This window comes from Perca flavescens, chromosome 10 (genome assembly GCF_004354835.1).
Source record: "Perca flavescens isolate YP-PL-M2 chromosome 10, PFLA_1.0, whole genome shotgun sequence".
NCBI lineage: Eukaryota > Metazoa > Chordata > Actinopteri > Perciformes > Percidae > Perca > Perca flavescens.
Window position 1 is genome coordinate 25291028 of NC_041340.1, and position 14079 is coordinate 25305106.

Here is a 14079-nt window from a genome sequence, read left to right on the forward strand (position 1 = left end):
TGAAGCTCATTGAGAGAACACCAAGGGTTTGCAGAGTTAGCAAAAAAAGCAAAGGGTGGCTACTTTGAAGAATCTAAAATATAAGACACGTTTTCAGTTATTTCACACTTTTTTGTTAAGTACATAATTCCATATGCGTTCATTCATAGCTTTGATGCCTTTATTGAGAATCTACAATGTAAATAGTCATGAAAATAAAGAAACACATTGAATGAGAAGGTGTGACCAAACTTTTGGCCTGTACTATAATTTCAATTTATCCATTACATAAGAGAGCAAATGACTTTGGTCGGATATTTGAAGGTGCTCCATGTGTCTCTTGTGTGCAAGTACAGCTAAGTGAGTGAGAAACAGAGATGTTTGACTATTTCCTTACTATGAATGAATGTTTCTTTGTAATCAGTGGCTGGTGTTAGACTGCAGTGCCTGGTTGCTGCTTGTTGCTTAGTTAAAACTCCTCCTCGCAGAACAGCAGTATTTACTGCCAAATGTTCAAAGAAATGTCTTCACTTGCTCTCTATCTCTGTTTCACTGAGTGACAGAGGCTTTGTCAGAGGGGTGTGTGTGTGTGTGTGTGTGTGTGTGTGTGTGTGAGACAGAGGACAGGAGAAAGAGAGGTCACAGTACACTGCACACCTGTTACTCTCTCTCTCTCTCTCTCTCTCTCTCTCTCTCTCTGCAGTTTGTTTCCTCCGTGGCTTCAAAGAAAACCTCCTTCTCCTCTCCTTTTTTCCGTTTCTTATTTTCCTCCTCTTTCTCTCCGCTTTTCATTTATCCTTCTTTCATCCTTGCATTCCCCTCACTTTCTCTTGGTTTCCTTCCATGAATTCTTTCATTTCTCTTACTTCTCTTTTGTTTCTCCCCCTCTTCTGCCTCCTCTCTTTTCCCTCTCCTCTCCTTCCTTCCTCTTTCCATCCCTCTCTTTCCTCTCTTTTGTTTTTTTTCATCCTCTCCTTTTTTCCTTTCTCCTCTTTTTGGTTCTGCCTCTTTTCTGTCTCTGTCCTTTCCTTCTTCCTGTTCTTTCATCATCTTCTCCTTGCAACTTTCTAATATATCTATGTCCTACTTTGACGTCCTTCATGCTTCCTCACTTCTCTTTTCTTCGTCTCCCTCCTATCTGTTTCCTCTTTTGGTCTTCTATCATCTTGTCGTGCTTTCTTTTCCATTCCCTCTTTCTCTCTCTCTCTCTCTCTCTCTCTCTCTCTCTCTCTCTCTCTCTCATAGTTTCCCTCTTCTGTCTCTTGCCCTCCACCATCACAGGCATCTACATGGAAGTTGATTTTCCAAATTCCAAGAAATAGGAAAGAGAAAGAGAAAAAACAAGTGTCAGCAAAAGATTTATAAGACAAAGAGAATCGGAGCCGGCGATTCTCTCTGCTGTTTGTGCTCCAGGGTCTTTTCTCTTCTCACTATAGCGCACTATTTCTATCACTGCCTGATACCCAACACACACACACGCACACACACACACACACACACACACACACACACACACACACACACACACACACACACACACACTCCTCTCCCCAAGGAGTCTGTCAGATGATAAAGAGATGTTGTCAGGGACTGATTATCAGCCTCCGTGCTAAAAACAAGTAAAAACATCAAACACACAAAGACCACACGGGGACTTGGCCTTATTCTTTTACCTAATTTCTCCTCCATTCATCTCTCTCTCCCACTCCTTATCTAAGTCTCTTCATTTTGTCTCTGCGTCGGTGTCAGAAGTAGCGCCCGCGTGTTTTTTTCGCCTGCTGGGGAGCTATTTGATTTGTTCTGCCGTTTTAGAGCTCATATTGTTTCTGGTGTGTTGTTTTTATGATGACGGCTTTATTCATATCGCTGCCTGTGGCAGCTCGGGTCCCGAGCCCGAGTCACCGGGGAGGGAGATAGGGACGGGGATAGAGCAATAAAGCAAGAAAGAGCTGCATCGGCTCAATATATGGCAGGCAGTATGTGTGCAAATGTGTGTATATGTGTGTGTGTGTGTGTGTGTGTGTGCGTGTGTTTGTGTGTGTGGCTATGCTGACATTGTTGGGAACTGAAATTATAACAAAAAGCTTTACCCAATTTTCTCTGCAGTCTCTCTGCCTGATCCTGCACGCGCGCACAAACACACAAACACATCACACACGTGGCACTTGATGTTCATTAAACAATGAGAGACGAGTGTGTGATTTGTCATTGGTCATGGCTATAGAACAGGGACGGGAGCAGGGAGAGGAGCATCGCTCCATTCATCACCTTGATGAAGTTAGACCGACGCATCATATATCAGTGCCCATTCCCCCCTTCAGTCATTGTAAGGTTGACCCAGAGACAGGTTGGTTGCAACCAGTGTGACAAATCATCATCCATCAATGAGTACATTTACATCCACACTACTATTTCTAATAATATTTCGAATATGACAATTTTTCCGAATTTGATTCAGGTCATGTAAACAGCATATTCTGTTTGGATATTTTTTTGGGCCTTTTTCTGAATATAGCATTTTCTGATTAAGACTTGTGTGATCTGTCGGTATTATTCAGGTTTTGGAAGCATTCTTTGGACATGTATACAGTACATTCAGACCGTTACTGTACACAAACCAACCAGCCAACAGTTTGCAGGGCTCCGGTAGAGATGCACAGCCAAAAGAAAAGAAGGAGAAACCCAGCTACTTTTAAACTTTATCAAAGACTTGGATATCAACATGGTTTTTGGACACGAGCCGGCCTTTTCTAGAAGCTGGTTTCAAAGTCCTCCACTGCTGGAACACTTTGAAAAATCCTATTTTTCCATGGCTGCATATGAACGGGAAAATTAGTGGAATATTCACTTTCATTAGCCATGTCAACAACTCAGTCGGAATATTTTCTTTTTAGAATAAGGTTCAAAAACAAGAATATTACGTGCATGTAAACATAATCATTGAGTTAAAAAAAAAGTCTGACTGCACTGTACTACTGTTACTATGGTACATATTGTAGCCTTTTGCTAACAATTTAAACCACACATTAACTGCGCAAGCTATGCGTCCCTTTTTTCATACTTGCGTCTGGTTTAATATCATTTGTTTTATTGTGTTGAACTGTCAGCGATTGCAGCCATTTTGGCACCAGTTTGTGTCTTTGGGAGATATCATTGCTGTCAGAAATGTATATTCACTTCTGATGATTAGGAGGCTGATGTGAGCAGTTTTATATTTTTCTACTTAGCTCCTGCAGTTAATATGTGTATGATATGACAAGCCAATATATCATCCTGCTTACACACCTTGGCCTGTTTGTCTGTCTGCTAACAACTGAGCAAGCCACGCAAATGAACATTGTTCTGAGCCTATGACGGGAGCTGCTACGTTATGCTCGTTGGTGGATGGCTGCATATGACACCTACCACGACTAGGCCTTTTGTTAATTCACCGCTGCAGCTGCAATCACACTACGTTGTACAAAGTGCCATTTTCAAAACAGGTTTAGGAAGGAAGCAAGGACAGAAGTGAGGACTCAAGAGGATGCTACTGACAAAATGTGAAGTCCATTTCTTCACTATGTGTCCTATGATTTTACAGCAATCAGTCCAGGATTGTTGGCAGGTCCATCATACGTGAATGTGAACGTGTGTGTGTGTTTGTGTATGTGTGTGTGTGTGTGTGTGTGTGTGTGTGTGTGTCTTTTACGTCCTGGGTTCTAGCCCCAGCTGAGCGAGGCCAACAGAAGCAGGAGCAGTAGTACGGCGTCAGGAGGGCTGGCGGTGACGGATGCAGCCCCGGCTGTCCCCGGGGAGCCCAGATTGGAGACGGTGGCCCTCTCCGAGTACAGCGGGATGACGTCAAACTGGTCCCCCTCATCCCCTTCCTCCTCTGTCTGGGTCAGTTCCTCCTCTTCCTCACTCTCCACCAGCTGACAGGGAGAAGACGCTGTTAGTAAAAATATTTCTCAATATACACCTTTTCACAGTTAACAATGTCCCAATGTCACTTTTTTGGACCCCAAAACCAATCCGATTTAAAAAATATGTAATATCTGCCAAAACCAAGTCCCATTCCGATACTTGTATTTGCATAGATAATAGCACATTGTTTTAAAGTAAACAAAGTAACAAAAGATGTCTTCAGCTTAATACATTGCACTTAGTGCAGTGGTTAGATATGCCAATGTCGGCTCTGATCCGATACTTTCCGATCCAATCAGGACATCTCTAGATACAAGCGTCTAACAACGGTACGGAAGTGTTGACCCAAACTCTCAGATGGTAAATAGTGAAAAATAAGATTGAATTCTTTGGGCAGATATTTGTGCCAGACACATAAATCAAATTTGGTAATTTAAAATTTTTATTACATAATTTTGAATTTTGAAATTGAACTTGCATAAGAAATGTTTCATGCTAATGAAAAGGTAAACAATTCTTTTGTATTTTAGAATTTGAAATTAGGTTTTGAGACTGAATTTGACCAAACAGAATTTGGATTAGCTAATCTGAATTTAAAATGCACTTTTATTAAAAATGAAAAGGAGAAACCAATCGAATGAAATGTAGGTGGTGTAAATGAATGTCTCGGAGACACTGTGAGCAGAGATTCAACCGATTCATCCTAAATTCTTAATACTAATACTTTATACTATTTAAAGTGATTCACGGTGGATGGTCTGAAACCATTCTTTATGGCGAGTCAAAGTATTGTTGGGGCCCTAAGCAAAGTTGATTTGACCCCCAACATACCCTTAACTCAATATTGAAACCACTGACAGGAATAGAATAAAGTATCATGCTAAAAGGAGCACGTACGATATGTACACGCAATTTGTTTTTTGTTTTTAGTTAGTAATTTGTATGGGAAGTATATTATCATTATGTAAGATAGCTTAAATTAAAACAAAGGACTTTTGACAAATGTTTGCTCTTACGGATGGTGGCCCACAAGCTAACGGGAGCCTTCGGTCTAGCACCTAGTTTGCTCGAGGGTCCTTCGACCTGGGAAGGAGCTGGGTCTGAGCAAACACATTCCCCCTTCCATGGCATCAAAAAGCGACACCTGGTCGGGTGCCTTTGACGTTTGTTAAATACGGCAAAATACTTATTTAGCATCATATTTAAACGCGCACAGTGAGGACTCTTGGTGTCCCATTTTGGCGCTCCGGGTCGGGACGTAGGTTTAACTGACATGCGGCACAAGAATGTTACAGTTAGTTTTAGGAAAAGATAGTGGGTGGGGTTACAAAATGTACGTTTCAGTGACATGCGGGACTAACCTGGATGCCAGCCGAATTTAGTTTGGTTAGAAGTTTGGTCTGGACTTGATCCGCTGTGGAGCAACTATGCTCGAGCCAGAGTTGTTCTGAGCAATGAAATTGTCAGGGCGGGCTTTATACGATGATGGACAGATGATCAACAGTAACATAATCAACCACGTCACCTCGCTTGGGTTGAATTTTTTTACGACAAAGATGGCTGCCATCGCGTCTGTTATAGAAGATACCGACAGCGCATTCATTTTAAAAGAGGAACAGAGAACCGAAATCATGTATGTATATACATTGCCGCACTGTCTGCACCTCTGCCTTTGCTCTGTCGAAGCTTGCCTTTGACTTGCAGCTTCTGTGACGTATGTCTCCATTGCTCTCATTGGCTGTAGGTCTATCTAATTAAGTGCAGAGGCATTTTCTACCCTGGTTCGGTTGAAACACGCCCCATAATCATAATAAGCCCAATGGAGCAGCATCAGACTCATATTCTGACTAGAATCTGAGTATGACGACGTCAGGCTAACATGGGACAAGAACAGGACATGAATCCCGGTCTCCTGGGTGAAAGTCCTGTGTTGTTTGACCCATCCACCCCCCCAACCTGCCTCCTTACGAGGATTTTCGGTCTTTCATACTACTCTCTACCGTTGTCTCTCTTAATACTACGTCATCTTACTGCGCCACTGTCGAGCTGTTGCTCTGTCCGGTACGCTCCATACAGACGCCGAAGGGGGACAGGTTGTCTGCGCAAGGCACGGTAGAGTTAAGTTTCCCTTCAGCTGCGATAGCATTACCAGGGCTCAATGTAACCAGGGATTCCTAGAGCTTAACCCAATAAAGGATGGATATTCTTTGTTCCAGTTTGGCGATTTTCTGGCTGAGACTGAGACCACTTCGCTGTTGTTTTCCAGTGAAATGGTGGATATACCCACAGATGTCATGTGTTTTATCACATGTTAGTGCGTGATCATCCATCCATCCATCCATCTTCATCCGCTTATCCGGTATTGGGTCGCGGGGGAGCAGCTCCAGCAGGGGACCCCAAACTTCCCTTTCCCGAGCAACATTAACCAGCTCCGACTGGGGGATCCCGAGGCGTTCCCAGGCCAGGTTGGAGATATAATCCCTCCACCTAGTCCTGGGTCTTCCCCGAGGCCTCCTCCCAGCTGGACGTGCCTGGAACACCTCCCTAGGGAGGCGCCCAGGGGGCATCCTTACCAGATGCTGAACCACCTCAACTGGCTCCTTTTGACGCGAAGGAGCAGCGGCTCTACTCCGAGCTCCTCACGGATGACTGAGCTTCTCACCCTATCTCTAAGGGAGACGCCAGCCACCCTCCTGAGGAAACCCTTTTCAGCCGCTTGTACCCTGGATCTTGTTCTTTCGGTCATGACCCAGCCTTCATGACCATAGGTGAGGGTAGGAACGAAAACTGACCGGTAGATCAATAGCTTTGCCTTCTGGCTCAGCTCTCTTTTTTTCACAATGGTGCGATAGATTGAATGTAATACAGCACCCGCTGCACCGATTCTCCGACCAATCTCCCGCTCCATTGTCCCCTCACTCGCGAACAAAACCCCAAGGTACTTGAACTCCTTCACTTGGGGTAAGGACTCATTCCCTACTTGCGTGATCATGTATTTTCCTAAAACTACGCACATGTGTTGCTATTAAACATGATGTCAAAGGTATCATGTGTGTCCATGTGTGAGTCCATTTGAAGTCGTCATTTAAAAGTTCAAAGCTGTTGATGAATATGATTCACTGCAGTGTTATGGCTGATGAATGTTGAGGACGCCCACATGTTCAGATTCAATGATATGCACCAACATCTGGAGGAGCCCAAGGCCCGTGCTGGGTTATTGTGTGCAGATTGTTCTTCTATCGATAACAATACAGCACTCTTGTCATTTGGTTGAAATACTGCCTCCCATACCTGCTCGTTTCACGTTTGTGACTGACATTTTTTGACTTATTTTGAACTTTTCATCATCTAGTCTGACAGTTGCAGTTGCTGTAAACACGGCTGTTGTCTTGCTCTCCTTCAGGGCACACAAACCCATTATGGGTTGGCTTATCTCACTTTTGTAAAGTGATGTGAAAATCACTTTGTTCATTAGCAGTGAAACCCATTCTAACATGAATGGTGTGCAGTGTTTGACAATCATTTAAAATGGGATGTTAAAATTAAGAGCACCTTCTTTCAAAAGCTTAAACTTTTCTGCACTTATTCTGAGTGATTATCCTGTGCTGAGAGTCGTGTGCCCTTTCCTTTGATCTGCTACTTTTAGAACACATTGGTGGGGGGCAGAACAAGCCTGAAGCACATTGTTAATATTTCTTTGAAGATAATTGGAATGAAGAAGACAGACTTGGGGTATTTTAAGGAACAGCACTTGTCCAGGGAACTTAAACATATACTTATTATATACAGTGTTGTTACAGTACGTTGAATATTGGTAATGTGTTGGGAGTTGTCATGTTCAGTTGCTCTAATAAGAATACAGTACTGTACTGTATTTCATTGTAAGTATTAATATGCAATCAGTAGATACTGATCTGTGAAAACTTATTTCCCCAGTGGACAATACAGACTATCTATCTATCTATCTGTATAAGGAAACATGACTGACAATGACAATGTGACTGGATCCGACATCGTCTTCAAATCTCAAATAATTAACTTAACCAAAAAGGCCATTGTTGCTCTAAATTATGTCATTTTCATGTGTTATCTCACTGACTGGAAGGCACACTGGCAGTAAAACAAAAACCAATGTCTGCAATTGCGAAAATGTACAAACTACTGGTATTCACAATCACAATAAAATCCTACCGCGCTACATGTTTGACTGCATTCCTTGTTAAAATGGAACATGGGAATCTAAGAGCAGTCATCTGTATTACTGAGTGTGACTTTTGTTTTGCGGCCTGAGCGCTACTCAGCATTGTGAAGTGAAAAACTTTCAAATTCTGGGAAATTGACTCGAGATAAACAAGGCGCAGCTCCTCGGAGAGACAAGATAACAGCTGAGAAGATGTGGGGGGGGGAGTGGGAGGCTCGAGGATTTCAAGACTGAATGAAACAAGAACAGAAAGAAAGGAATGAATGAATGGGTCAAATGAAAAAAAGGATGGAGAAACTAAGGAAAGGACGGAGGAAGGGAAGTGGGGGATTTGGGGATGGAAGAGAAAGAGGGAGGGAGACATACGGGCATGAATAAATTCCTACTAATGAAGCCTGACTGATGCACTGCTTCCAACCAACACCTCATCTAATCCGCTCACTGGGAGAGAGACACAGATGGACAGAGAGAGAGAGAGAGAGAGAGAGCGGAGGGAGCAGGGCAACTGAGGAGGAGAGAGAGTTGGAATCCCCTCTTGTCTGGCGGCCCAGATTATCTCTGGCAGCGAGGCATGCTGGGAGCCAGGGAGCCACAGCCACGGCAGATTGTGGTCTGGCCAGGGTTACAGTAGCCAGGACGGCGATTGGATTGGACCACACTTAATGGTCAGTGTTGGACAAGGGCAGCCAGGAGCTGTGCAGCTCTCAGAACATATGTGTTGACGGCAGATTTGAGCATGTCTGCGTGTCTGCTGTCTGCACATTACGGAGCTGGCAGACTCCGACACAGTCCAACAGGACGGAAATCAGAGCACTGCTGGGCCAGGACTGGTCTGCGTGCCACAGGCTGTGTGGAGTCTGGTCAGGACTGTTGGAACATTTGTTTGGTTGAAGGTCTGACCCTGATCTCCTTGCCACTCCCCTGCTAGGAACCAAATAGCAGGAACATGTCTGTAGATTATGAATTAAAGGATCACTTTTGATCGTTTGAGAGAGGCTGCTTTCTGTGTCTATGCCCCAATGATAGGGAACACCCTGCCAGTGGAACTGAGAGAGGCTTCCACACTGAACACTTTTAAAAACAGGCTAAGAACCCTGCTTCTTACAAAAGTCTATGAATAACTGAGTTTGTCGCTGTTCAATGTTAATCCTTGATTTGTGTGTGTGTGTATGTGTGTGTGTATGTGTGTGTGTGTGTGTGTGTGTGTGTGTGTGTGCGTGCATGCATGTGTGTTCTATACATGTTTTGTATACAGTATATTTTATCTTATGTCGCTTTTGTACGAAGCACATTGTGTTACATTAACTTGTATGGAATGTGCTATAGAAATAACATTTTATTGATTGATTGATTGATTAATTGAGACTGCAACATTTTCAAATCTAAGCTGGCTCCATCTGAAAATGATGTGTAGAAAAACAACGTCTAGAGGTTTTCAGACTGTGAAGCTGTGCATGCAAATAAATTCCCCCCTCTGTACTCTACTCAACAATGGTACAATTTCCCCCAACTATAGTGGCACACTGCCATATCTATCTCCACATTGTTGCGGAGGAAGGTCTGGCTACTCCACAGATACATTCTGGGATAGGAGAAAAAAAAAAGAAATGCATTGCAATTCTTGAAACCAATCACAACCGTCTTGGGCGGCGCTAAGCTCCAGACACAGCGACGGTGTCTCTGCAAAATAGTCTCGGGAAGGAACTTGTTGTGGTGGAACATTTGCTACCCGCAAAAGACAACTTCTCATACAATATTAAATGAAGTTAACTGTTGACACACTACAGCAAGGTGAGCTATTTGAATTTAAGCTTTTTATTTTGTCTCATTTTTTAGTATCTGACATGTACACAACGGTAAAGATCTATAGACGTGGAGCTGTTGGCAGCGGTTTTCCATTCACATTGCACTAGTTACAATTGTATTGTTCATAAGGTTTTGAGCTAAGCTATTGGAGCTAGCGTCACCTGTTGTCATAGTAATGGTAAACGGTCAGTAAGCAAACTTAATGAATGAAATGATGTGCAGGATAAATAAATGAAAACGAGCGAATGAGGCATGCCTACAATGCTGCAGAACAAACAGCTGTGACCACTGGGTCCTCGATCGTGTCGGGGCGGTAAAGCCAGCACTGTTGTTTTCAGCAAAAGCCCAGGTATGCCACTGTGACATGACGTCAAGGACCTACTATGCTATTCACAACTGTTTGAACAGAGAATTCCGTGAAATGAACACTTACACTTACATAATTGCAAAAGGGCTCTCTAATGTTTTCTCAGTTAGCCTTTTAAAATGATATCAGATTAGTAAACAGAATGTGCCTTTGGAACATTGGATGAATGGTTGCTGATAATGGGCAATGTAGATATTGCATTAAAGATCAGCCACTTCTTTCTCCAACAGTCGAGAACCCTTTTGCAATTATGTAAGCACATAATGTAATGTGATAACTGCTGCGCTGGTTAAAAAAAACAATGCAACTGATCTCAGCTGGTATTCTGTCTGGAATGGAGTGGAATAGAAATTTAGAAGTGACGGCAAATTTTTGACCGGTAGCGTATGTTGACGGAAACAGTTGGGATGTATGAAATGTCGTGTCGTTACTGACATTTAAGCGCTACGAAACTAGAATCCTCAGTCTTGTACCAGGTCTCCATGGGTGATTTGGGCCCTGATTGTAAGACGTAAAATGTGTTTCAAGTAAATATCAGCGCGGCTCCAGTTTTCATTTGAATTGTGTGTTTCGATGACCAGTTGAGTCTTCTCTCAGCTGTTGCTGAAAGATTGTGAACATGGCAAATCATTGTTATATTTCTATATATCAGGCATTGCCCAGGTTACAGCTGTTTTTAATTGTGAATAACTTAAACTGGATTCACGAGGCTCCCATTATTTGGACCTGAAAACACTGCTCCTGTTGGATGGAACCCACTGGAGAATCTTTCGAAGGCTTGCCAAAGTGTTCTGATAACTCCTGCTCCTCTGCTGACTCACTATTGTGTTCTTCTAGGATGTCAATAACAGCCTGATCAATCAAAACTATTACTCAACTTATCAGTGAAAATAAATACATTTCACTCTTTAAAACTTGCAACTTCCCTCATAACATTTCCCAAGTTTTTCTACACAGCTTTTATATTTCTATTTTCTTTTATATAAAAAAAAAACTCCCCTATAAATAAATAAATCCATTTTAAAACGTGTGAGGTCACCCCAATCTAAAGTCACTGGCGTGCTGCAGATGCCCAAGTAAAGATTATAAATATAAATGAATACTACAATATTAATCTAAATATCAAAAGGTATAATTGTGGGACAATGGACATGTGGTAGATTATTGGTATCACATAGAATCGACACATTTTAAAATTTGAAAGACGTGGCAGACAAAGAATATCTGTAAAACTCACATTGTGTTGTCACAAACCAAAAGTGAAAAGTAACGGTAAAATAATGAAACAGACAAAAAGCGCCGGCGATGGAGATAAAACCAACACGAGAAATAAACAGCACACTGTGTGACAGTGACAAGATGAGCCCAAAGCAAAGATAATAGAAAAGGCCGGGGGTATAAAAGTCTGAAAGGTAATTTAAAGTGCGGAGGCGATGAGCGTGTACTCACGATGTTGTTGTGTTCAGGCAGGTGGTTGTTGCTCAGCAGCTCATCCTCCTGAACCAGCGGGGAGGGCCTGGGAGCTGGGGGGGGGGTGATGTCTGCCGGCAGGGAGCCGGGGCTCCCCATCCAGCTGATAGAGTTACCTGCACAGAGGAGACACAGCCCCATCAGTGCCTCTGTGGGTGAGTGTTTGTGTGTCGTGCGTGCGTGTGTACGTGCATATGTGTGTGTGCGTGTGTGTGTGTGTGTGTGTGTGTGTGCGTGCGTGCGTGCATCTAGTGGGCGTGAACCTACATATCTATTTGGCAGCTTTATTGTTCGAGCTGTCGGCAGCTTGATAAACAACCGAGCTTTATGGGAAGTGCATCGACGCATCGATCCACGCTTTAGTGTTTGGACATACAGACTCAGTGTGTATCGACAGCCGTATTGACAGCTGCTGTGACTGAGTGACAGCTGGAGGGCTCTCCCTGGAGCTGCAGATACACACCGTCAGGCTGGTGTGAATGCTGAGGCTGAAGCATGTAGCTGACATACGTATAAGGAGGCAGAGTTGGGTTCATGCTGGGAACAGTGCTGCAGGAAGCAGCCACCCAGACACATTTCTTCATTTCTTCCCTTTGAGCTGTTCCTCAGAGAATCTTTGATGGTGACACATTCATTCTGTTTTCAGAATTCTGGTCCTCAGATATGTACATTGTTTAAAACAGGGTTTACAAAACCAACGTGGATAGCAGTGTTGGTGGGTTGTGTTTTAAGAGCAGATGGTATAGGCAAAAACATCATTCTTCAACTTTAAGGTTTTGGGCTCTTTATCTTCCATAACTTCTTTCAGACTGGTGGAAAGAATACATTTATTTTATCAAATGTTGTCTATTTGTGGGTATGTAGATTTTCTCCTAAATTCACCAACAGTTAGCATTAGACAATGCCTCATTTGAATAACATAAACATACAATCTAAGGAAACTTGTTATACAAAACATTATTGTTAGCTGGGGAAGTTTCATGCTGATATCCGTTAGTTGAAATTTTTTCCCCTGTTGAAGCTTTTAACACACAGGGCTTTATTCAGATATCACTCACAGCCTGATTTATATAACATTTATTCACAAAAACATGCAGAAAATAGATTTTTATTTTATGGCTGTTGACAGTATTTTCTGATTTATGGAGTGATACGAACAGCTATCCAACATTCCCTCATGTTTGGTGGATGGCTTCCCAATCAGTAGTTTCTCTATCAAAAGGCAGTGTCTCCCCTTAAACGTGATCTAAATTCCAAATAATTGATGATTATATTTAAACCACAAATAATTGATTGTTGTGTCTCTGTAAATTATAGAGCGTGGTCTAGACCTACTCTATATGTAAAGTGTACTGACATAGCTCTTGTTATGATTTGATACTATAAATAAAATGTAATTGAATTGAAACCATAAACAGTTATATAGTTATCAAAAAATAATTTACTTTAATTAGAAAAACTGATTGCATAAAATTAACTTAAGCTAACTCCTTAGGACACGTCTTTAATTAAATAAATAACAAATGTTCTTATATTATTTATTCCAAGAGTGACATAGAAGATTGATTCAAGTCTCATGTCAGTACAGTGCTGGAGACAAGATGCGGTTAGCTTAGCTTACAATTAAGACTGGAAACAGCTACCACCGCTACCATCAGCTCTAAATCTCTCTGATTACCATGGTGTTTCTCTTTATATTTAATATTTACACTAGTCTATATCCACAAAGTTACACTTCCGGGATTGCTCCGGTGCCGCCGAAAATTCCGCCGGATGCCCTTCATTTCGGCCGGATGTCCGTCACCTTCCTCTTCCTTTGTGTTGGCTAAGCTAGGCTATCCACGTATCAACTCGCTCCTTTTTTACATCGACCAACAGAATGAACATGTGCCAGTCGTATCCGTTATTTCTCACCACATTTGTTGCTTGAGGGCGTTTTCACACATACCTCGTTTGGTCCGGACTTTCGGACTTTTTAGTTTGATCCGAACCAAAATTACAGGTGTGAAACCTCCCCCGGACCGCGGTCCGGATCAAAAGACCAAATTTTGGTCCGATAAAAAGAGGTGGTCTCGGTCCGGACCAAACTGAACCATGGTCCGGTTCGTTTATAGTGTGAAAGCATTTTTTGGATGGTTCGGACTTTTGGACCAAATACAAAAAGCTCTGGCAGGCTTTCCTTGTGTTACAAGACCAGGGAAGCTCCTTTAAGGTGCTTAGTGAGAGAGAGTGACGGTGAATGCGTTCAGAGAAAACAGCTGTCGGCTATCAGAGCAGAGAATACATCAGCAGTTTATTTGTTAAGTGGTAAATGTACAGCGTAGGTTTCAGTTTGTCTCTGAATAAATGCTCC

General features: G+C 42.5%; 1 protein-coding gene across 1 annotated transcript in view; it reads right to left on the bottom strand.

Moving 5' to 3' along the window:
- Positions 1 to 3677: 3677 nt before the first annotated feature.
- gfra3 (GDNF family receptor alpha 3) overlaps positions 3678 to 14079 on the bottom strand; it is a 33952-nt gene continuing 23550 nt past the window's right edge. Inside the window, exons 7-8 of the mRNA XM_028588819.1 lie at positions 11706 to 11842; positions 3678 to 3890 (exon numbers count right to left, since the gene is read on the bottom strand). Of these exons, the coding sequence (XP_028444620.1) occupies positions 3678 to 3890; positions 11706 to 11842 (350 nt within the window). The remainder of the gene's footprint in view (positions 3891 to 11705; positions 11843 to 14079) is intronic.